Genomic DNA, 26,963 nt, shown 5'->3' with positions numbered 1-26,963 from the left:
AGGAACAGTTGCTGGTCAGACGGGCAGACGCAGCTTATGGCCACACCACACTCTCCACCCAGGGGGTGTAGTGGGACACGCGGAGGAACAGTTGATGGTCAGACGGGCAGACGCAGCTTATGGCCACACCACACTCTCCACCCAGGGGGTGTAGTGGGCCATGCGGAGGAACAGTTGCTGGTCAGACGGGCAGACGCAGCTTATGGCCTCACCACACTCTCCACCCAGGGGGTGTAGTGGGCCATGCGGAGGAACAGTTGCTGGTCAGACGGGCAGACGCAGCTTATGGCCACACCACACTCTCCACCCAGGGGGTGTAGTGGGCCATGCGGAGGAACAGTTGCTGGTCAGACGGGCAGACGCAACTTATGGCCACACCACACTCTCCACCCAGGGGGTGTAGTGGGACACGCGGAGGAACAGTTGATGGTCAGACGGGCAGACGCAGCTTATGGCCACACCACACTCTCCACCCAGGGGGTGTAGTGGGCCATGCGGAGGAACAGTTGCTGGTCAGACGGGCAGACGCAGCTTATGGCCTCACCACACTCTCCACCCAGGGGGTGTAGTGGGACATGCGGAGGAACAGTTGCTGGTCAGACGGGCAGACGCAGCTTATGGCCTCACCACACTCTCCACCCAGGGGGTGTAGTGGGACATGCGGAGGAACAGTTGCTGGTCAGACGGGCAGACGCAGCTTATGGCCTCACCACACTCTCCACCCAGGGGGTGTAGTGGGACATGCGGAGGAACAGTTGCTGGTCAGACGGGCAGACGCAGCTTATGGCCTCACCACACTCTCCACCCAGGGGGTGTAGTGGGACATGCGGAGGAACAGTTGCTGGTCAGACGGGCAGACGCAGCTTATGGCCTCACCACACTCTCCACCCAGGGGGTGTAGTGGGACATGCGGAGGAACAGTTGCTGGTCAGACGGGCAGACGCAGCTTATGGCCTCACCACACTCTCCACCCAGGGGGTGTAGTGGGACATGCGGAGGAACAGTTGCTGGTCAGACGGGCAGACGCAGCTTATGGCCTCACCACACTCTCCACCCAGGGGGTGTAGTGGGCCATGCGGAGGAACAGTTGCTGGTCAGACGGGCAGACGCAGCTTATGGCCTCACCACACTCTCCACCCAGGGGGTGTAGTGGGACATGCGGAGGAACAGTTGCTGGTCAGACGGGCAGATGCAGCTTATGGCCTCACCACACTCTCCACCCAGGGGGTGTAGTGGGACATGCGGAGGAACAGTTGATGGTCAGACGGGCAGACGCAGCTTATGGCCTCACCACACTCTCCACCCAGGGGGTGTAGTGGGCCACGCGGAGGAACAGTTGCTGGTCAGACGGGCAGACGCAGCTTATGGCCTCACCACACTCTCCACCCAGGGGGTGTAGTGGGACATGCGGAGGAACAGTTGATGGTCAGACGGGCAGACGCAGCTTATGGCCTCACCACACTCTCCACCCAGGGGGTGTAGTGGGACATGCGGAGGAACAGTTGATGGTCAGACGGGCAGACGCAGCTCATGGCCTCACCACACTCTCCACCCAGGGGGTGTAGTGGGCCACGCGGAGGAACATTTGATGGTCAGACGGGCAGACGCAGCTTATGGCCACACCACACTCTCCACCCAGGGGTTGTAGTGGGCCACGCGGAGGAACATTTGATGGTCAGACGGGCAGACGCAGCTTATGGCCACACCACACTCTCCACCCAGGGGGTGTAGTGGGCCACGCGGAGGAACAGTTGATGGTCAGACGGGCAGACGCAGCTTATGGCCACACCACACTCTCCACCCAGGGGTTGTAGTGGGCCACGCGGAGGAACATTTGATGGTCAGACGGGCAGACGCAGCTTATGGCCACACCACACTCTCCACCCAGGGGGTGTAGTGGGCCACGCGGAGGAACAGTTGCTGGCAGGTGTCACCCTGTCTCTTGTAAAACAAGGAGATCCCCACCAGCAGCCGGGTGCAGGCCACTCTGTCACGGTTGCTGGCTGTGAGGTAGTCTTCATTGAAGAACTGCAATGCACACATTAGAGTCAGTCAATGCAGAATATAAGCAATGCCTTTGTGTAGTGAAAAGCTCGGTGGCACGAGCGGGAAATGGTATGAGGGGTGGATAGGAATAGGATACATCTGGGGGTCAGTGTGTCCAGTAGTAATGGACGTTGCATTCATCCCTCCCACTGCGGGGCGAGACGATGGGTCGAGAGAGAGTGCGGCTGGAGAGGTCCAAAGGTTTCCCTCAACCAGTCTCTCTCGATCCGACCCGCCACGCAGAAGGTGGCAAACAGACCTAGACACCCCCCACTTCATGAACCCGGGCACCCCTACTAAGTCACCAAAAGCATCCCACATTAGTGAATATTGTGAGGCTGAAGGTATAGGGGAGGGGAAGGAGATGGGAAAGAGAAATTCGGGGGAGTACTTGAGTATTCAGATCTGGCCACTAAACACGGCTAAAACCATTTCAAGCAATGCTTCAATTCTGAATGAGGTTAAACTAAATAAGAATTTTTAATCACCAAAATCTACAAAACTATCAGAATAATGAGCTCCTTGCTTTTGTATTATTATTGCTTTGGGGTAAGAGGGGACTGTGTGTCCAAACTAATACTGTCGCGGCCGGTCTGCACAAATACATTCAAACGTGAGCTCTCAATAAAATAGATTCCAACAACAAAAACATTCGTAATGCACGGTGCCCGGAAACTCGTGGTATAAGCGGGAAACTTGTAAATCTACATCAAATATCATCATGTTTTATTTTCGGCTACTAAAGGGTTATAAAACCTTTAGAGCAGGCTGTACGCTTCAGTGCATTTTATAACAGCTGTTATTAACCCCCTGGAGACTTTAATTATACCAAAAATTATTTACTCAAAATTGAAATGTCAAATAAAAAAATGTTATACCACAAAATTAATACAAAATATGATATAGATTCACTAATTTCCCGATTGTGCTACGATTTTCCGGACACCGTGTATAAAAAGATTAGGTACCTACCTACAGAAAACATTTAATTTACAAAAGTAACCAAATTTTACATATTGAAATTGCGTAATAAAAAGTTATTTTAACATTTGCGATTGAATGAACCAATACAACAAGATCCCTTTGTGTGTTAATCATTTAATTTAATAAGAAATGGGAACTAAGGGATATATATTATATATAAATTTAATAAATGAATGATTTAAAAAAATCACAGAATAGCCCGCAAGGCCCATCGAGCACTGCATTGAATTAATGAATAGTTGCTTCATTGCTACTTACACAACGCCTCGATCTGCTGTTGGTGCACATGTGTCCGTCTGTAACTCCATCAGGTGCTCCAAAACTGCCGCGAGGGAACAGTCTGCTGCACTCCTCTTGGGGCAGAAGGGTCGCTGGCTCCTGTGAATATACACAGAAACAATAACAACTAATTATTATGTATTTACTTTCGTACTGAAGAGATGCTGGAGGCCACTAATTTACATACTTATCGCCTTACTAATAAACGTATTTTAAATTTTAACAGATTGCCATATATGAATGGTTGTATAACAGTTGTGTTAGTTGTAAAACACGTTTATTAGTCAGACACATAATGTTTAAAACATCACTTAACATAACTATCTACCTTTCACTTTAAATTTCGTTTTGCAACTTTACACAATAATAATAATAATAATTGGATGACTTGTATAGCGCCGTTTTTTTGCAAAATCACTTCAAGGGCGCTGTACAAACGTATAATACATTTCTACAGTGATCTATGTTATTACTAACTATTTATGGAGATAATATACAGTACAATACTTACCTGGTAGGTCACTTGAGATTAACACTTAATAAATATTATCTAATTGTTTATTGGCGAAATTTAGATACAGGATTTAGGATATAATTGGATATAACGCGCCCTACCTAGCGCCCTTGAGGTGATTCAGCGCCCTTGAGGTGATTTTTCACAAAAACGGCGCTATACAAATTATCCAATTATTATTAACTGGACTTTCTCTCAGGAATGGTATATTTAATATATAAGTTCTCCTCTCTTAAGCACAAGCGTCTGCTTTATCAGGAGATTGTATGTAATATTAATATTATTTACGGGGAACCATTTATTGAATAACCAATGCCAGTGGTTCGCTAAGTTTGGTGACTTAGCAGGGGTGCCCGGGTTCATGGGGTGAGATTAGTCTAGGTCTTTGCGTTTGGTGGGTCGGATTGAGAGAGACTGGTTGAGGGAGACCTTTTGACCTCTCCAGCCGGACCCTGTCGACCCATCGCCTTGTACCGCAGTGGGAGGGATGGATTCATACACCCCTTCCTCCTGGACATATTGACCCCCAGATACCCCCTCCACTCATACCTTTTGTCCTTCCCAGAACTTTCTATGATTCTTAAAAAGCCTCCCCCCACAGCATCTCCAAAAAATGGTTGAAAAAAATACAAAATTTAAAAAAACTTGTTAAGTTTTTCGCTAACTTAAAAAAAGCACTTGAAATTTATATAGGTGTAATAAAAAAAATATAAATTGAAAATGATATTGTGAATAATAATGATTACCTACTCGTTATTTACATGAACTAACAGTGCTGAACTAATTTGGCTTTGAATGTGTCTAGATTTAAAACGAAAATATCAGCGACCTCTGCAAGCTCCTTGCCCGGGCATTATGGTTAACTTACCTTATTACCCCTCCAGTCCCGCATAGTCAGTGTCAGTCCTCCCACAGAGTCCTGCGGCGTGTGAAGACAAACCGGCCGATAGTTCCTGCTGAAGAGGACCCTGAAACACCATCACAGAGTTACTCTATCAATCATTATATTTCCTAACTACATCTTACTTGTACCTTTACTACCATTGAAATATTATTTTAGATATGAAAAATTTAATGAAAATGTATTGATACCAGGAAATTTGTAATTGGTCTTGTGGCAAACAATTATTTTTTAACTTTTATCGGATTACCTCACGAGGGTCACAACTGCACAGAGCTAGTGGGACTATGGCATGGCAAGTAATTTATTATTAATGTTTGATGCTTACGGTCTGTCCATTTCCAGAAGAGCTATATCATTAGTTCTTGGACTTCTCCTGGGGAGGTACTGGGGATGGAGCACACTCCTGCTCACGGTGAACACCACCTCTGGAGGGGGGGTGATATCCACAGCAGACAACCTACAACCAATCAACGATCAATCAACAGTATTACATATTAACATACAAATTGGCATTAGTAACTTACAACGGTTTATACAAATAAACTACCTTTTTCTGCATAAAAATTGTTAAAGGTTTAGTAAAAATGTTTTATTAATTTTGTCGTTGTTCTATGAATGATTTTACAGTCATCGATATCAATAACTTTCAATTTCACTTTGATTAAATTAGCCGTTGAAAAATATGAGACCATATTTTGTAAGATTCATTAAAGGTGATAGGCAAAATGATGTAATTTAACAGAAAGCAACTATCTAAAACATCTAAAACTACCCTTCGTATGCCATTCCCAGTTATTTTCGTAATTAATGTAGACATACAACCATAGTAAATAAAACAGTGAAACGCAATAAAACCCACATTTACAACATAAATCTATAGTTTAAGATTAAAGCGTTAAATAATGATTTCAGACAAAATTTTGTTGATGTAAAATATCTAGGTAATACAGCGTACTGGGCTATTGGGCTACTGGGCTAGGACCAACGTTAGGCTTGTCAATTCGTGAGAATTCATTGTCTTTATTGTAATTGTGAGATTAAGCGCTTTTAAATTATACTTTATATTTAGTATTTATGAGCAGTCAAAATTTTAACTAAAATACTTTTTAACATTGAAATTTTGCAAAAAGTCACCCTTATTTTTTACTTGTACTATCACCCCCCGAAGTTGGAGCACTTTACCCCCGGACACATTTAGTATACCAGTATTCAAAAAGTAAAATTAGTTAGAAATTATAAACAGAAGAATAATAAAGCAGATAATATAATACGTTATTATTTCCAACTGCAACAGGTACAAGGTGGAGCTAAACAGTCAGTTTTTTTTTTTTTTTTTGGTTTTAGGCATTTCACCCTGAAAAGAGTGCTTTGTGCCGGTAACAGTTAAAGTGGATAAAAAAATTCGGTTAATCTATTGGGAGAATAATAAAACAAATTAATCATTGGACTCATTTAGATCGCTAAAACAAATTAAATGTTGAATTCATTCAGGTTAATAAACTTACATAAAGCTGTATGAACACGAGAATTGTTAAGAGATAAAAGGTATGAAATGTTAAGGGGGGACTGGTGTGTGATTTTAATAAGACGGCGGTATATGTTCTTGAAAGATGAATGATTTTTACAGTTAAAGAAAACGTGGTCGAGGGTTTCCTCTTCCACACCGCACTGGCAGACCGGATCATCCAAAACTCTAATTCTAGCCAAGTGGGATGCAATTGAACAGTGACCAATTCTCATTCTCGAAATACATGAAATGAATCGCTTTGACAGTTTTTTACCGTGAAACCATGGCTTAGCAGGGATATGGTTTTGAATTCCAGCATAGAAAGATCCAGTTCTTATTTTGGAGCCTGCCCAATTTTCTTCCCAGGCACGAGTCATGTTGGATTTAAGAATCTCTGTGAGAAGATGACGTTGAATTTAAAAAGGTGGTTGTTTGGAAAGGAGCTGAGGACGATGTCATCTCTGCGAATGATTTTTTCGCAGGAGAGATTAACTTTGAGGCCTGGAAGTACGAAATGTTCTCGGTAGCCATTTTATGTTTATGTTCTTCTGTCTTGTTAATTCCGGACAGGCTAGACTGACTGCGGTATGTGCACCCGAACAGTTAATGCAAATGGGATCATTGAAAGATTTCGGACATTGATCAAATGGGTGAGCTTCTCCACAATAGTAACAACGTGGGGGGGAGCGGCATACAGATTTCGAATGTCCGAACCGGCAGCAGTTGAAACATTGAATTGTTGGAAATTTATAAACTTCGACGGGAAGCGAGGTATAGTAAATTAACACACGAGACGGTAGGGATTGTCCCTCAAATGTAACAACAACAGACTGGGAAGGTTTCCAGATCGTGTTTCCGTCAGTAGAATCCTTGTAGTTCAGTCGACGTACTTTTAATACTTTTGGGGTTCCGTGAGAATTATTCAAAGCATCAACAATTTCAGCCTCTGGGATCTCCGCGGGAATTCCTCGCACAAGACCCATTCTCGAAAGGTTAAATGTAGGGATGAACGATTTATATTTATGATTTGAGAGCGAGTCAATTTTTTTTACAAATCCATTTGCGGAAGCGGCAGTGTTAAACTCGATAGATAATTTATATCGCCCTTCCAGTTTAATTGAACCGTTAACAATACCAAGGTTATTATTTTTTGAGTCAAATACGAATTTTCCAAAATCTAAAGGATGAATAAGTTTTCCCTGTTCAGTTCTCTGAACATTAACGGTAAATGGACCGGAAGCTGAAGCAGGATAAAGTAATTCAGTACTTTTTGCATTATCGCTAGTTAAAGTACTTGGCTGGATGTTACTATTGGTGTTAAGGTCGTTAGGGGTCGAGGTTTGTTGAACCGGCGTTATAGATTTAACTTTCGATGGAATGTGAAGGCTTTGCGATGGTCGTCGTTTACGAGATGGGAGCGTAATAGAAACCTGGCTCGTATTAGATTCCGAATCAGAAAAATCCAATATCGACCCTGGGTCGGGAGGTCTATCTTCATCTTCCTCCATTATATAAAAAAAACTTAACTTTTAAAAATTAAACTGAAAAATAATACGCAGTCTATTTCATTGACTGTACAAACAAAAACGGATTAGCCGTAAGCAGGAATGGAAACAAATAGGTAAACGATAAACAATATTAAATAAAATGTAACAATAATCTCTTATTTATTTATTTATTTCACGCCTATTAAGGCTTTTACATACATATATATAAAAAATATTTACGAAATTATACATGAAAATAGTGCAGGAAACGACTATTAAAACAATTGCAGAAAAATAAATATAAAGTCAAAATATCACTCAACTTGATTTGATCTACACAGTATGCAGGCACAACATATAAAAAATCCAAAATATTTTTTTCTATTTCAGTTGACAAAATTATTATATGTTAGTCAAATCAAATTAAATACCTTTATTCAAATATTCCACTACTCGATGAAAAAAAAACTTCAATAGGGTATGCTTATATATTGAAATTGATGTACTAAATATATCAACAACATCTCAGTATTTGTTTCCTAGCTGTTGAATCCGTCGCATAGGAGTATGATATTGGGACGTTGACATAGAATTGCTACAATAATATGGTAGGTACTGTCTTGAAACCGACCTGCTTGGAGTATGAAAAGAGATTACATATAATAAATCAGGGGTATCAAACATTGAATTAATGATTTTATACAAACAGGTTAAATCGGAAATAATTCTGCGATCAGATAATTTTATTAAATTTAATGAACAAAGTAAGTTATCGTAATTTAGGTTTTCTCTAGGAATGCCCATTTTGAAATTTACATATCTTAAAAATTTATTTTGGATTCTTTCAATCGCATGTGAATGAACCTCATAATTTGGGGACCAAACCGTGGAATTGTATTCTACATGACTCCTTACTAGTGACATATATAATGTTTTTACAGTATTTACATTATTGAAATCACTAGATACCCTTAAAACAAATCCCAACATTTTCAAAGCTTTATTGGTTATTATTTCAATATGCTTGATAAAGTTAAGTTTCGTGTCAAACCAAATACCTAAGTCATTAATTTCCGAGACAGATACTAACGACATGTTGTTAATGGAATAATCAAAAAATATTGGATACTTTATTCGATGAAACCTCATAATTTGACATTTGCTTATGTTAAGTTGCAAGCGGTTATCACGACACCATATAATTAATCTTGACAAGTTATTTGACAATATATGGCAATCGTTAATGTTTCTGATTGCTTTGAATAATTTCAGGTCGTCTGCAAACATTAACACTTGAACATCATTGAAAATATACAATACATCATTGACAAATAATAAAAACAGGATTGGTCCTAAGTGTGATCCCTGGGGAACACCACTCGTAGCAGTGAATTTGTATGAAAATGTGCCATCAATTTTAACAGCCAGTAATCTGTCGGTCAAGTAACTATTAAACCACTTATATAGTGAACCACCTATACCGAATTTATGGAGTTTATTCAGCAATAACTCATGATTGACTTTATCGAACGCCTTGCTAAAATCGGTATAAATAGAGTCAACTTGACATTTACTAGACATGGAATCAGATATATAGTTTTGATAGGTTAACAAGTTAGTAAGGGTAGATTTTCCAGTAGAGAAACCATGTTGCTTAGGAGAAATGACGTGGTTTAATCGTAAAATAACTTTTTTAAGAAGAATTTTTTCAAAAACTTTAGGAATTGTTGATAAAAGGCACACCGGTCTGTAATTAATCACCTCGTGTTTATCGCCTTTTTTAAAAATAGGCGTAAGAAAGCTGAATTTCCATTTAGTAGGAAAACATCCTGTTCGTAAAGACTGATTAAACAGCAAATATAAAGGATACGCCAGATTGGTAGCACAATTATTCAAAAATACAGGAGGTATTTTATCTGGTCCACCACTTTTGCTTTGATCTAGTAATTTTAGTTCAGTCAATATATCATTATATTCTATGTGGATAAAAGGTAAATTAAGATTATGATCAGTAGTAAAATTTGATACTGTACTAGCAGAAACTGGTGTCTCACATTCATAAACGCTTTTAAAAAAATCAGCAAAAAGGTCAGCGATACTTTTAGTGTCTTTGGCCTTTTTACCTGCATATTCCAAGTTGGCGGGTATACCAAAGTTGTTATTTTTCATTGATTTTGCATAGTTCCAAAAATACTTTACATTATGATTTATTGAAGTTTCAACATTATTAATAAAAGAATTGTAGCACATTTTTGATAAGATTTTACAATCTTTTCTAACGTTTTTAAATTCAATATAATTTGATAAAGACCTGTCTTCTTTATATTTCTTATGTAAAACTTTTTTAAGGGCAGTTAATTGAACAAGTTCTTTGTTGAACCATCTCGGATATTTTGATTCTTTAAAATGAATGAGTGGGATGAGATCTGTAATAATTTTATCCAGCAAGTAATAAAAAGATTCAATATTTTGATTAATATCGCCTTCCTTAAGAAATGACCAATCTTCCTTGTGGAGACGATCATTTATGTCCCGATAATTCGCATTTTTAAAGTTATACGTAGGAATTGAATTATTTTGATTGCCTTCTTTAGTACAAGAGATAAGTATTGCTAGTGGGGGATGGTGGTTGTCTATCGGAAGAATAGACTCTAATGATTCATTTATAATAACGTTGCTTTCATTTGACAAAACTAGATCTAGAACACGATTATTAATATTACGTACATGGTTATATTGGGTTAAATTAAAAAGTAAAGACATATCTAGAATTACTCGTTCGCAGGCGGTTGCTGGTATTGAATTAAAATTACTGTCTAAAACGTTGAAATTGCAATTAGGTAAATTATAATCACCGCAAATAATTATTTGATGATTTGGATATTTTGTTTTTACTAACTCAACATCTTCACAGTGTTTTTTATAGATTGATATGTTGGCATTAGGAGGAATATAAACAGTTCCAATAATAGTTTTCTTGAAATCACCACTTAACAATACGAACAATTGTTCCACATCAGTATTTTTGATTTTGAGTGCTTTCGAAGTAATATTTTTGCGGACCGCTATCAGGACACCACCTCCTCTTGTATTGGAGCTGGTATTCTGACTCCGGTCTGCTCGGTGGACATGGTGCCTATGTAGTCCTAGCTCCGCTGAGAAGATTGATGATGTTAGCCATGTTTCAGTGAGTATGATGACATCATTTGAGAAAGATGGAGCATTTACTCTGAACTCCTTTAATTTTGTTCTGATGCCCCTGACGTTCTGGTAGTAGATGAGGCGTTTATATGGCTGGAGTTTTTTGGTTGAACATTGATAATTTTAGGTGAGTTGTTAATATATTTTATGGTTAAATTATTTTCTCCCTTATTTTTCCGGTTTTCTAACTCCTTCCATACATTTTGAATTTCTTGGCGCTGAACCCATGTTAAGTCTTTTTTGGTTTTAATACTGAAATTTTTGTAGTCTATCGCCTTTTTTTGAAGAACCAGTTTCACTTGATGTTGATCTGACAGTTCAATCTTGATCGGACGTATTTTATCCATTTCTTTTTTACCTAAACGGAACATTTTTATTTCAGAGGTATCAACATTTTCAACTTTGCTTAGAATACTCAAAACTTTGTTCTTATCCTCCCTCATGCAGTCAGTTTGAGTACCAGTTGAGCACTCAGGTACATTAAACATTATAATATTCTTAGAACGTAATTTTCTCTCCTCCATTTCCGCTAGTGTTTCGTAAATTCCAGGTAGGTCTTGGATGGTGTTAGGTAGAGGTTGGACCTGAGGTGGCTTCTGTTGTGAGATGTTTGTATAGGCCTTCAGCTCTCCTTCCAGGAAGCCCACTTTCGCACCAACAACACTAATATTCCCCAAAAGTTCCGAAAGTTTAGGAGTTAATTTAGCCATTTGCTCTTTGGTAAATTTATTCGATGGATCCATAATGGTACTGTTCATAGAGTTTATTATATTACTTGCCATCGTAATAAAATGGTAGGGATCACACGAATCCATAATTAGTAGATCGAAGCAGAAATATAAAATATGAAAAAGTTTAGCTGCCCTGATCACGTACTCGGGATAGTATGCGTAAATGTGAAGGTAACTTTACTTACACACACACTAGAAGCAAGTGCGAACTAACGAATCGACAGTTCGATTGACAGATTTATAATTATTTTGTTTTTGATATATCTTTTAACTGCGAGATTGGAATCACTTGGAATTCTATCACTACACTAAAACTCGATTTGCACTTGTAAATTAGTACTTCCTATACGCACAGGTATAAAATTAAGTATTCTTATTTATGTTTTAAACTGAATGCTGTTTTAAACTGAATGCTCTTATCTGTACGCAGCGCAGGAACGGGCGAACGGCACTCAGCAATAGTAAGGTACACACAATCACTGTTGACCGCGGCTCGAATCGGACTCAAACAGTCAGTTTGTATGCTATCTAAGTACAGGTACAGGGTGGAGCTAAACAGACAGTTTGCATGCTATCTAAGTACAGGTACAGGGTGGAGCTAAACAGACAGTTTGCGTGCTATCTAAGTACATGTACAGGGTGGAGCTAAACAGACAGTTTGCATGCTATCTATGTACAGGTACAGGGTGGAGCTAAACAGACAGTTTGTATGCTATCTAAGTACAGGTAGAGGGTGGAGCTAAACAGACAGTTTGCATGCTATCTAAGTACAGGTACAGGGTGGAGCTAAACAGACAGTTTGCATGCTATCTATGTACAGGTACAGGGTGGAGCTAAACAGACAGTTTGTATGCTATCTAAGTACAGGTAGAGGGTGGAGCTAAACAGACAGTTTGCATGCTATCTATGTACAGGTACAGGGTGGAGCTAAACAGACAGTTTGTATGCTATCTAAGTACAGGTAGAGGGTGGAGCTAAACAGACAGTTTGCGTGCTATCTAAGTACAGGTACAGGGTGGAGCTAGACAGACAGTTTGCGTGCTATCTAAGTACATGTACAGGGTGGAGCTAAACAGACAGTTTGCATGCTATCTATGTACAGGTACAGGGTGGAGCTAAACAGACAGTTTGTATGCTATCTATGTACAGGTACAGGGTGGAGCTAAACAGACAGTTTGCATGCTATCTAAGTACAGGTACAGGGTGGAGCTAAACAGACAGTTTGCGTGCTATCTAAGTACAGGTACAGGGTGGAGCTAAACAGACAGTTTGCATGCTATCTATGTACAGGTACAGGGTGGAGCTAAACAGACAGTTTGCGTGCTATCTAAGTACATGTACAGGGTGGAGCTAAACAGACAGTTTGCATGCTATCTATGTACAGGTACAGGGTGGAGCTAAACAGACAGTTTGTATGCTATCTATGTACAGGTACAGGGTGGAGCTAAACAGACAGTTTGCATGCTATCTAAGTACAGGTACAGGGTGGAGCTAAACAGACAGTTTGCGTGCTATCTAAGTACAGGTACAGGGTGGAGCTAAACAGACAGTTTGCATGCTATCTATGTACAGGTACAGGGTGGAGCTAAACAGACAGTTTGCATGCTATCTAAGTACAGGTACAGGGTGGAGCTAAACAGACAGTTTGCGTGCTATCTAAGTACATGTACAGGGTGGAGCTAAACAGACAGTTTGCATGCTATCTATGTACAGGTACAGGGTGGAGCTAAACAGACAGTTTGCATGCTATCTAAGTACAGGTACAGGGTGGAGCTAAACAGACAGTTTGCGTGCTATCTAAGTACATGTACAGGGTGGAGCTAAACAGACAGTTTGCATGCTATCTATGTACAGGTACAGGGTGGAGCTAAACAGACAGTTTGTATGCTATCTAAGTACAGGTAGAGGGTGGAGCTAAACAGACAGTTTGCATGCTATCTAAGTACAGGTACAGGGTGGAGCTAAACAGACAGTTTGCGTGCTATCTAAGTACATGTACAGGGTGGAGCTAAACAGACAGTTTGCATGCTATCTATGTACAGGTACAGGGTGGAGCTAAACAGACAGTTTGTATGCTATCTAAGTACAGGTAGAGGGTGGAGCTAAACAGACAGTTTGCATGCTATCTAAGTACAGGTACAGGGTGGAGCTAAACAGACAGTTTGCGTGCTATCTAAGTACAGGTACAGGGTGGAGCTAAACAGACAGTTTGCGTGCTATCTAAGTACAGGTACAGGGTGGAGCTAAACAGACAGTTTGCGTGCTATCTAAGTACAGGTACAGGGTGGAGCTAAACAGACAGTTTGCATGCTATCTAAGTACAGGTACAGGGTGGAGCTAAACAGACAGTTTGCGTGCTATCTAAGTACATGTACAGGGTGGAGCTAAACAGACAGTTTGCATGCTATATTAGTACAGGTACAGAGTGGAGCTAAACAGACAGTTTGCATGCTATCTTAGAACAGGTACAAGGTGGAGCTAAACAAACAGTTTGCAAGCTATCTTAGAACAGGTACAGGGTGTAGCTAAAAAGACAGTTTGCATGCTATCTTAGAACAGGGTGGAGCTAAACAAACATTTTGCATGCTATCTAAGTACAGGTACAGGGTGGAGCTAAACAAACAGTTTGCATGCTATCTAAGTACAGGTACAGGGTGGAGCTAAACAGACAGTTTGCATGCTATCTAAGTACAGGTACAGGGTGGAGCTAAACAGACAGTTTGCATGCTATCTAAGTACAGGTACAGGGTGGAACTAAACAGACAGTTTGACATTTGAAAACGCCGATTCTAGGTGCGTTTTGGGTTTCTATCAAATAGTAATAAGCTGCCAGGCTTAACAACATGACAGTTATCTGTGTACTATCATATGATATAATTTCTTATTGGTTTGTTGATTTACTTTAATATTCCCAATTGGTAGTGGTACTATTATACGACACACTTTCAATATTAGTATTTTGTGAATTCGTGAAGGCACTCGTACCGCCATCTATTGATGTAATAATAATATATATAAGTTCAGTAATCGCTAGTTAAAGTCTGCCGGGTCCGCCCTGATACCCCCCGTATGCCTACATAAGGTGACGTCTAAATAAGCTCAGTAATCGCTAGTTAAAGTCTGCCGGGTCCACCCTGATACCCCCCGTATGCCTACATAAGGTGACGTCTAAATAAGCTCAGTAATCGCTAGTTAAAGTCTGCCGGGTCCGCCCTGATACCCCCCGTATGCCTACATAAGGTGACGTCTAAATAAGCTCAGTAATCGCTAGTTAAAGTCTGCCGGGTCCACCCTGATACCCCCCGTATGCCTACATAAGGTGACGTCTAAATAAGCTCAGTAATCGCTAGTTAAAGTCTGCCGGGTCCACCCTGATACCCCCCGTATGCCTACATAAGGTGACGTCTAAATAAGCTCAGTAATCGCTAGTTAAAGTCTGCTGGGTCCGCCCTGATACCCCCCGTATGCCTACATAAGGTGACGTCTAAATAAGCTCAGTAATCGCTAGTTAAAGTCTGCCGGGTCCGCCCTGATACCCCCCGTATGCCTACATAAGGTGACGTCTAAATAAGCTCAGTAATCGCAAGTTAAGGTCTGCCGGGTCCGCTCTGATACCCCCCGTATGCCTACATAAGGTTGTAGCAGTGCGTACTTCTGGACGGGCAGTTCCTACCCGATTAAGATAAACATTGGTCAACATTCTACAATTGGCACTACTGTTTCGAGCTATGAGTGCGGAGCGCACTTCGTCGACGGGAGTCGCTATATGCACAGCGACTAGTCGACAGGGGGCGTGGCCAACATATCCGAGCATACCCGAAGTGAAGTGTTTCGGCGCTTTATTTGAAATTGGTTCTCCGCTCAGATTTTTTTTGTGACGTCACGGCCGAGCATTTCCGAATATTGCCGAGCAGCCGATAGCTAATTTTCATCTTTAGTTTCATACAATTCTTGCACCGTGATTTCATTTGGTTAGATTACATTACTATATGGCCAATATCATAAAGTCGATTCCAAAGCCTCAATAAAGACTGTTTGGTATGGCAACCACATTCTAATTCCTGCAAATATAATTCATTTTGGACAGTAAAAGACTTGTGGTAGGCCCTATGTTCAACTTTTGTACAGATTCGTACTAGGCCTATAATATATACTCAAAGTATCTAATCTTTTTACATTACAAAACAGTACACCTATGGGAAAGTAAAACTAGCATTATTTGGAGTCTATGTGAAAATTTGGATGCCATATAGTATGTTGAAGGATAAGTGAGCAATGAAGGAAGTTGGGCAATTCATTGATTCATATACTTAGAAAAATTTAGCATTATAGACCAAAAACAATATGGCTTTCAAAAGAAAAAAGCACAGAGAATTTATTACAGGATTTTTCAAATTATATTAATAATGAATTAAACCATAAAAGACATGTTTTAGTACTATTTATAGATAACTCCAAAGCGTTTGATACAATTGACCCACAGAAATTATTAAAAATCTTAGAAGCAATTGGAATTAGAGGTAACCTACTGAATTTGTTTAAAAATTATTTATTTAATAGACATATCTGTGTAAAAATATTAGAAAAAATGAGCTGGAGGAAAAAAATCTATGCTGTAGTCCCGCAGGGGTCGATTTTGGGTCCAACCCTTTATATTATATTTGTATCAATAATGAAAAAAATATTTAAATATGTAAGACACTTTGTATATGCTGACGACACTGCTCTTGTCATATCCGATGAACAATTATCCATTGCGATTAAATATATGCAACATGACTTTACGTCCCTGATAAAATGGTCACATGACGCAGGTCTAATCATTAATACCAAGAAAACTAAATTGATGCACATACGGTCTCCACATGCTTCATTTCAGATCATGCCTAAAATAATTTCACATAACTTTATATGTATTCATCAAAACATTTTACAGCCCTGTATGTGTGAAAGTATTGAACTGGTAAATGAATACGTTTATTTGGGGGTGACTGTTGATTGTCATTTCAAATGGGATACACAAATAAACAAAACTTGCAAGCGGCTGAGAGCGATAGTGGGTAGGATATACAAACTGAAATGTTTCGTTCCGGTGAATATTTAAAAAATTATTTACCTATCACTCGCAGAATCAACTTTACGGTATGGTTTAACTACTTGGGGTCACTCTTGTAAAACTAATTTAAACCACCTGCAATCAGTACAAAATTCTATGGTTAAGTTATTAGCTCAAAAACATATTTTTTCACAGAGACGAAACATATCATTGTTGTATCGGAATTTAACAATATTACCGGTGCAGGCCTTATTATGGTACAAAATATTGATTCAACAATTGTATCTGAGTCTGATTATAAAAAGAAAGTGGAACATGAATATAATACAAGGTTTACAAAGAATGAAGGAATGCTTGTTCCAAAATATAATAATAAATACGGACGGCGAACCCTAGAATTTAACGTGCCAAAAATGCTTAACATGTTACCCATTAATATAAAAAATTGCGATTCTACAAATAGATTGAGATATAGGTATGCTGAAACAATGGTTACTAAATAGAGATAGTTTATATTAATTTAGGTGTGTTAATTGTATAGTTATAGTAATAATATTATGTGTGTATGTATGTAATTGATCATTAACATCCTGTTGACAAACTGCTTTATTGCAGTTTAACGGGATTGTAGCTTGAAAACCAATAAAAAAAAATTTAAAAAATTTGATATTATTTTATTAATGGAAAATAATACATTACACCACACAAAGGAAATATAAACATTGAGGGAACAAACCCCTTTAAAAACATGACAGATAAACCCTGAATTGAGCCGATCAGGTTCTGCCCCATCCTGAAATTTATGTTTAATAAATTGCTCCAACAATAGAGACACATCTCGTACTGAGGAAACTCCAGCTTCAACAAGCCTGTTGATCTCCTGTATCAGGTCAGGATGAATTTCTTGGGTCATCTTGGCCGCGTCTCTGCTGTGGTTGTGGCTCGCTTCTCCGATTGCCAAGGCGTAATAACGTAGCACACATTTAGGTGGGCTGGTGGATTGAAGGGCTGCCTTCACTCGTTTCAGAATCTGAAAACAAGCCACAATGTTTTACTATAAATAAAAATAACAGAACCCTACAAAAACAGTAATTATTGGTTTGGTAGGCAGTAAAAAATATAAAATAATATTTTCAACAAAAAAATATCTGATTTCCTGAAGGGCACAGGGAAGTATGCTTCACACCTATTTTGCAGTGTTGAGGCCCTGGGAATCATATTTCCGGCCATGGTACTGTGCTGACCTCTACCATGGCAGCACAGTCAAATTCAATAGATAAGAATGTTGAAAATGTGTTTAAGTAAGCGATGGGAAGTTGCGTATTCCCACCACATTTCCTTCTAAACAAATGTGTGTTGTCCAAAACGGTATTTGTATAACCTTGCATCTAACCAGTGTTGTGAAGTATCTAGATACATTTTTGTGTATCTGTATCTAGCTATATTTCTATAACTGTATCTGTATCTAGATACATTTTTACTAGTATCTGACACCTCAGATACTTTCAGATACTTTATTTTCGAAGTGAACTTCTTTACCGATTTTCTCTAGTTAATTTTAAAGTTTTCTCACAGATTCAGCTAGTGGGTACCTTTGTCCATCTAGTGTATAATATTTTATAGCAGTTTATATACATGCATTTTAGGGGTCCTAACCCGAGTAACCGAGTAACCGAGTACCCGGGTACCCCCTTATATAAAAAAAAAAGAATTTAAAAAATAAAATAATGAATAATTAATTTTTTTTTTTTAATTTTCCATCAGAACCCAAAGTAATCAAGTTGCACATAGTTCACGTATGTTTTATTTATCCAAGGGGCGTCGGGTACCCGGATAGTAATATGCTACCCGGGTACTCGCGAGGACCCCTAATGCATTTATGTTATCACCGCTTGCAGGCCAATTTGCCAATATCTTTTTGGGCAACGAATAAAACAAGCAAGTGTAAATATGTAAAATAATCACAAGCGTTTACGTCTACCGTCTTTAAGAAATTAAAGTAATCGCTGTTTTCGATAATATATAATATATTTTTTTAAGTTTTCCCCCAAAAAGAAGAAAAGTATCCGAGTATCTGTGAGTTACTTTTAAAAAGTATATGTATCTACATACAGATACAATTTTACAATGTATCTTGTATCTGTATCTGGCTACAAATTTTGCCAGGTATCTGTATCTAGATACTTTTAAAAAGTATCTGACACAACACTGCATCTAACTATAGTGAAAACATTAAAATAATGTTATAAAGTGATTGCCCATGTAGGGATAAGCAGAGAAAAGAAACTATCATACCTTCGTTTTTGCTCTTTCTGCAATTTGAGGTGGAACAGGAAATTCTGGAAAATATTTTATTTGTTTCACACTCATCATTGCGGGACAACCAAGCTTCTTGGAGTCCGAAACCCGGAACCTCTTCTTCTTATGGTTTGGGTGATCAGCCTGAAAGAACAATTCAAGGTATATGGTCTAATAGGCTTATACGCATAAGACGCCTATTATTTATGGGGCAAATAAATTGCCTATGGTTAATTTATTTGACGCAGATGATTAACTTTTACAAAAGTTGTTAGGGCCTATGCAATGTTGACATTAGTATAAAATTACAAGTGTGGTTATAATCCAGTGTGATATGAATTAAAATTGTGAAATGAGATATAGCTGCAGGGGCTTTAATTAATTTGGCACTTTGAGCATGGTCTTCTTTAGACTAACACGACATGAGGATGTGTTACGAGCCACGGCACACTTTTAAACACACAAAGATGAATTGTGATTGGTGTGATTGTCGTGTTAATCTAAATGAGACGGAGCTCCAACTACCATATTAGGAAGGCCCCTGGTGTAATCTAGTCCTAGATTACCTAGGCCCAGGCCCATCGCTTTTTTTTATTTTAAACACATCACCGACGATAAGGTGATCATTTTGGGGTTATAGACATTAATCTTGGACCAGAGAGTCCTCGGTGCTCTGTCAATGCTACTATTGAAAGACGAGGGGGAGTAGGCCTAGCTGATGTGGTTCAAGGGTGTATTAACATACCAATTCAACTCTATTTTCTTCTTTTTATTTGGGCGGTGTAGTCGGGGGCCTTGGCGCACTCTGTACGCATTCATACCGAATGTAAATGGCAGCCCAAAAAAATGGAATCCCAAAGAACTCCACTGTAGGCGGGCAGAACGTGTATACTGCATCTGAAAGATTGGAAATGTTAATTTCGAATAACTCGTAAATATCAGCAGCTGCTTATGAACTGAAGAAATGGGAAGGCCTACCATAGACCTAGGCCCTAAGGTTTAGAACTTACCTCTTCTTTTTCATACTGTCTCTCGTTGAAAAAGAGTGCCCCAACGCGTTCACAGAACACAGACATGCTTCATAATTTACTTCATTGTCAATGTATCCACTGATAACACCCGTCTCTGAATTCTTTTTGAAATTACTTAACGAAACTTCTAAAAGACGGTATAAACCGGCACACAAAGACGCAATTTCTGATGATTTCTGACGTTTCGTTTCACGGCAGTGACATGGCAGTGAGAAACAATTTACTCGGAACACACTCGGGTATGCTCGGATATGTTGGCCACGCCCCTGTCGACTAGTCGCTGTGCATATAGCGACTCCCTTCGTCGACAGTTGCTTGCTGGACTCGGTAGCAGACGGTGTGTTCGTACGACGCTGGAACAATGAGGGTCTACTGTGCAAACTACGAAAGGTCTTTTTCACTTATATCTTTTTAACAATGTACTTATAATTCAAATAGGGATTACTCATTTTAACTTCTTGCGTAGTTATTTTATAACTCGCTGGCGCCCGCTCAGACATTCCTTACAAGATTTAAGTGTTTTAAATTTATTAATGTCACATGTTCGTTAGTCAAAAATTTTATCAAGATGGCGTTAAATTCACGTACATTCTTGACACGCCCTGAGATAAGTTGTTTGTTAGAGTCTCATGTTTATTTTATTTGATTAATTATTTTAATAATTGTTTTAATAAATTAGCGTCTGTTGATATTTAAAATATTCTATTATTTAATCATCCTTATCAGTTCTCATCACTACCTACCTACATTGAGTTAGTGCGTGTGCGTAGATGACTAGATAATTGTATTCGGTAATTTACCAATTAATGTCACAATCGAAAGACCCATCATTAATTTATACAATGAATCTCTTCATCACCCACCCATTGGCAATAAATGTTACAAATGGCAGCCCTTGTGGGTGAACCTAAGTTTGACTAATTAATAAATGCAGTATTTTTTTTCTTTCATTGTTTTAATCTTGTATTGGTATGTCTGATTTTTTTTCATAATTTTCTTGTATAATCCCTTGAAAAAGACCTTTCGTTTTGCATGGTAGATGTTCGGGTGTTGTTCGAAATACATCGTGTCTCTGAGATTTTAATAATTTTTCATATTACGCAGCTTTTTAATCTGGCACAACTCATGACGTTTTTCGTCTTATTATCGTGTTCGTTAGTACGCTGACGTCACACTTCTTTTATATTTTTTGTTTTGCGGTGATTGTGGTTGTTGTATTGTTGCTTGCATGTTCTAATGATTTTTTCTACCTACCCTGTTAGTTAGGTATGACGGATTCGACCATTTTAACAAGAAGTCGTGCGTTAATCATGTCAAAACCAGAGGATGGCACTACTTCGGCAAATTCGGCGGTCGTGTCTAACACAGTTCCGGTTCACAAATGGAACTTAACCTTCGACGGTACGGGGAACGTACATAATTTCATTGAACGGGTCAACGATTTGTCTATATCTCGGAACGTAAGTACAGCTTCTCTTTTTTCATCTGCGGTGGAACTTTTTACAGGTCATGCTTTAGACTGGTTTAGAGTCAACCGTTCTTCTTTTAAGTCATGGTCGGATATTGTAATTGCTCTAAAGGAAGAATTCGAGCTACTGGACCATGAAAGACGTTTAGTTGCTCAGATCAGAGCCACGTACCAGCAACAAAAAGAGAACCTGGGTTCATTTATAACACGTGTCTTGACTTTAAACAATCAATTGTCGTCGAAATTACCAGATGACGAAATTCTGGAAATATTGCAATGTAATATGTTACCGAGATACATTAAAAAATTGTCGCTCTCTGTCATCTCGGACATTAATTGTCTAAAAAAATTGGGAAAAATGATTGAACTAGCAGACAGTCGGTCTGATTCCAGACCTTCCCCGCCAAATGCAAATACAGTTAATTATAATAATGTTTCTCATTCCTCCTCAAATAATGCATTTAGCAGAGGGAATAACAGAATGTCTCAGAATAATCCCAATTTCAGGAATCATCGTCAATCTTTTGAGTTCAGTAAACGTAGCCCGTCAAATATGAGTTCTAGGGAGGTGAGATGTTTCCGCTGTGGCCGTCCTGGGGTGAAGGCGCCTTCATGCAACTGCCGGCAGGCAAAAAACTAGATGTCCTGGGGGTCCTGTCTGCGGGCGGCAAGTCGACACCGTTCGCTGACATCACCGCCAGGCATCGGTTTGCTGTGCTGTCGGAAACCAGAACTTTCTTCAAGAACCTTTGGACTTCGAAGGTGGTGAGTGCGGCTAAAAGGGATGGCCGTCCACACATCATTTTCCAGGTTCTGGGTTCCAACTTTTCTGGCCTTCTCGACTCTGGTTCGCATATCTCAATTATTGGTAATAATTTTCATCGTCAATTTTTAAATCTAAGGTTAAATCTTTCTGTTCTTAAGAAAAAATTTTCACTCACTTCTGCTACGGGTCATACTGTGGAGTGCGTTCACAAAATTGCGGTTCCGGTAGTTCTTGGTAACGTTAAGAAAATTTTTAATTTTGTGGTTATGCCAGATATAAAATCTAACATCATCCTCGGTTGCGACTTTTGGAAAGTTTTTAACATTTGTCCCAAGTTAACTAAATTAATGACTAATGACTCTGACAATAGTTGCGTGTCTGAGGTAAGAGGACTGGATAGCTTTGAGAACTTAGATTCATCTCAACAATCAATCTTAAATAACGTTATACTGGAATTTAAAGCCTTTTCTGGTAATCGTTTGGGTAGAACGTCTCTTGAAAAACATGTCATTGACACGGGTGATTGTCAACCTATTAAGCAACGTGTTTATCCGATATCTCCTCATTTATTGCCGGAAGCTCACAGAGAACTTGACAGACTATTAAATCTGGGAGTAGTAGAACCCAGCAATAGCTCGTGGAATAACCCTATTGTTTTAGTGCCTAAGAAAAATGGTTCTTTTAGACTTTGCTTGGATAGTAGAAAACTCAACGCGGTCTCGCGACGGGACGCGTATAGTCTACCGTTGATATCTGATATCTTAAATAGTCTCGGAGGAGCACGTTATCTATCAACTTTAGACCTTAATGATGCTTTTTTTCAAATCCCGTTAGAGGAAGATTCTAAAGAGAAAACCGCATTTACTATCCCTAAACGAGGCCTATTCCACTTTGTAACAATGCCTTTTGGTCTTCATGGTGCAAGTTCTCGGATGATGAGGCTAATGGACGAGGTCTTGGGTCCGGAGTTCGATGGGAAGGTCTTTTGTTATCTAGATGACATAATTATCATTAGCTCTACCTTTGAAAAACACATTGATCTTTTAAGACGGGTTAAACAAAAGTTACAAGCCGCAGGTTTGACTATTAACGTTGTTATGAAAATAACATACGATTTTCACTCTAAGTAAGAACCTGTCAAATCTGTGATTTATCTTGTCTATTGTTTATGCTCTGGCAACAAGGAACTTTAACAGGAAGTGAGAAAAAATTCAAGATGGTGGCACTTCCCGGCCGGTCAGAGAAGGGAGAGGGTGTCCGGTCGGGGGGTCAATTATTATTTCTGGAGGTCTGAGGCTCTAATCGAAAGTTATTTCATGGATTTGCGATTAATACCGAAATGTTCAGTTTGTGCTTCGAGATTAGAAGTCTAGTCATATTTCCCGCGAGTGGAATTCGCCCCGGGTGGCGTGAATAATGAAAACGTTTTTACCATGTGTGGCCGTGGGGGTAATCATAGTTTATCCAAGCGATCGGTGATTATTTCTGCCGATAAACTGTTTTCGCCGTGTGCATTTTGATTCAGAGCATTATTAAGTTCCACCTTGCCTCGTGGAAGGGCAACTTACGGATTAACCGTCTACTCAGGGCTGGACCACACTGGGCCGTAGGCCAGCCACATTCTGATGCCGTCTACTCCTCTTGGCTGGACCACACTGGGCCGTAGGCCAGCCACATTCTGATGCCGTCTACTCCTCTTGGCTGGACCACACTGGGCCGTAGGCCAGCCACATTCTGATGCCGTCTACTCCTCTTGGCTGGACCACACTGGGCCGTAGGCCAGCCACATTCTGATGCCGTCTACTCCTACTGGCTGGACCACACTGGGCCGTCGGCCAGCCACATCCTGATGCTGCCGTCCTCTAGCTACATGGCTGATTCATCTACTCCGCCATTCGCGGCACTCAGTGTTCGTTCCTCATAACTAAATACGTTCTTATTATTTTAGACAGGGTAGATAGATTCTACGTTCTGGTCGATGGGGGTAAGTTTTCACCTTTTTTGTATTTCTCTGTGAAATTTATCAAATATAATTTGTTACGGCCAGTAAGTTTATCCAGATTACTTTCATTCTACAACCTTGCAACTTCCTTTCAAACGTCATGCATCTATTATATAATTCTCCCCGCCCTGTATGTAAATTAAAACATAACATGGCTTATTCATAACATGGCGCATCAACGTGGTTGGTTCGTATTTGTTCTTATTATTTGATTTTGAGTCGAAGTTGCAAGCATTTTAGTAATCATGTGTATTTGTTTTGTTTCGACGTGTCTCACATAAAACATAACCTATAAATGTTATTAGGTACATAAATGTCAGTCAACAGTGCGAACTTATCAAAGTGCCATCAGTGCAACCAACATAAATAACGATTTGTACGCATTATTATAATTTATTTTTATTTTACGGGCAATATTATTTTATTTTACGGGCAATATTATTTTATTTTACGGGCAACACAATACTATGTGTCAACTTGACAGCTAGGAATGTCAAGCGTAAACAAACATCGCGATTTTGACAACAACTGTCAAAATAATAATACACTTTGAAAGTTTCGATAATTATGTTATGCAACCAATACTATACAGTGCTTATAAGTGCATTTAATTATATATTTGCCTCGCGGGAGTGCAATATATTCATAGCTATCGTCATTAGCTAATTTATTATCATTTTGTATTCAATACTTGCGGTTTCATAAGTAAACTTCAAAATGTCGACAACAATAGACAACATCAATGAGAAAAGGAGATGTGTCATACTGAAACAAATTCTTCAGGGAACAATATTTATTGTTCTTTTTGTAAATTAAAGGGGCATCTAATATCGGAATGTAGGAAGAAGAGTCACAACAACTCTAAACCTAGGGTTGCTTCTTTAAAATATGGAGATTCAAAAAAAAAAAAGGAAAAAAACTAAATGTGAGTCGCTCTGTTCACGCGCCTTCCTTTGCGCAGAGGAAGTGCGAGTGCAGAGTTGGCTCCGCTTGGTTAGACGGGTTCTTTCGGGCTCGAGTTCTGAGGTGGAGGTACCGCCGCCGAAGAAAAACGGAAAATTTAATTTTACTCTAGTTGATACTCGAGTATAATTTCTCATTAGAATAATAAGTTAAAATTTTGTAGATTATAAAATATACATATTTTTAAGTTCGTCCTTTACGGAAAATTAATTTTACTCCAGTTGATTACTCGAGTATAATTTCTCATTAAAATAATAAGTTAAAATTTTGTAGATTATAAAATATATATACAAATGTGAGATGCTTCGAAACACAAATACATTTATATTTCTGGTCACGATCAGTTCAACTTAGCTCATATTTATTTTTAAGTTTATTTTTATGTCAACTTGGATTATACGACGATATGAACCCGCATATCCTCTTGTATTCTAAGCTTAATATCATATGAACTGTGTTCATATACCTTTATATTGTATTACTTTAAGTAAAAACATATGGAGTTATTCGCCCAGTATTTCAAGATGTTCCGAGTTTAAATATATTGTGCTTACATAGGTCTCATTGCCCATTTGTCTATGTAAGTATCTTTACTATTACAAAAAATTCTTGTTAAGTTTCTATAAACAAGTTACTACTGAACTAATATTAATAAATTTATATAATATTAAAACTTCATCATTTGAAAAATGTAAATCAATCCTAAAAATAAATTAGTGATTGATTGGTTCCTGTGAGAACCTCGGTAATTAGTTACACTAATACTACAATTTACAAATTGAACCCTCGGGGACAAAAGACGAATACTTAATTGATTGGCACCATTTTTAACGATGGTTGTAGACTATTTATAGCACCATTTATTTACGATGGTCGCTAACAATTCTATTGGCACCATTTTTAACGATGGTTGTTTACTAAATAATGTGGCATCATTTTTGCGATGATTGTAAGACTATTCATAACACCATTCATTTACAATGGTTGGTTATATCCTGTATTTCATATACCAATGGTAAAATAAACTTATATGTTGTTTTCTATTGTATAACTGTCAGAAAAACTAAACCCACGAGACCAGTTTAGGGAGTTAGATAGGAATACTCTTCTATAGAGGAACTCTTCTTTTCCAAAATGGATTTAGAATCAGTGATAAAGTGCAGATGGTACACCATCTACGAGTGTAGCCTACTTTGGCTTATTTAAAAAAGTGAATCTGAACAGTGATGCATTGTGCATATTTAATGTTTTGATGTATATTGATGTCATGCTTTAGTGATAATATTTGTATACTAATTTTAAGTTCTATTCTGTTATAGATGCTACGTCTACGGTAGTCCCAGACGAGAGTCAGAATACATCACCCAGCGTCGTACATGCTGCGGGTGATTACGGGCCCCGTCCACGTATCTTCTTACTGCTAATTGTGTACAATTTAAGGTCTTTATTTCTAAGTTCTGATTTTGTTATATCTAATACTCTGAACTTCAATTGGATGCGCCGCAGACTCATCCATCATGTCTTACGCATGATGGGCGCGACTGATTTTGTGACACACCCTTTTGCAAGCATACTATTACTTTTAGTACATTTCTGCTATATAACTCGTTTTTTTATGTTATTATATCATGTATGTTTTAGGAACCCATCAGACCAAGTTAGGGTATCTCTTAGCTCAGGCTTTTATTTTGTTCTCCTTGTGTTTGAGGGCAAACACGTTGGGGGC

At 38.9% G+C, this 26,963-nt stretch overlaps 1 protein-coding gene across 1 annotated transcript in view; it reads right to left on the bottom strand.

Annotated features, from left to right (window-relative positions):
- Nucleotides 1-411: 411 nt before the first annotated feature.
- Nucleotides 412-26,963, bottom strand: part of LOC149416474 (transmembrane protease serine 9-like) — a 102,352-nt gene continuing 75,800 nt past the window's right edge. Inside the window, exons 11-14 of the mRNA XM_089641717.1 lie at nt 5,053-5,184; nt 4,692-4,791; nt 3,289-3,408; nt 412-2,028 (exon numbers count right to left, since the gene is read on the bottom strand). Of these exons, the coding sequence (XP_089497843.1) occupies nt 1,861-2,028; nt 3,289-3,408; nt 4,692-4,791; nt 5,053-5,184 (520 nt within the window). The 3' untranslated portion in view covers nt 412-1,860. The remainder of the gene's footprint in view (nt 2,029-3,288; nt 3,409-4,691; nt 4,792-5,052; nt 5,185-26,963) is intronic.

This window comes from Hesperophylax consimilis, chromosome 17 (assembly GCF_061612785.1).
Source record: "Hesperophylax consimilis isolate HC1 chromosome 17, BYU_Hcon_1.0, whole genome shotgun sequence".
Classification (NCBI taxonomy): Eukaryota; Metazoa; Arthropoda; class Insecta; order Trichoptera; family Limnephilidae; genus Hesperophylax; species Hesperophylax consimilis.
This window is presented reverse-complemented; position numbering and strand designations above follow the sequence as displayed.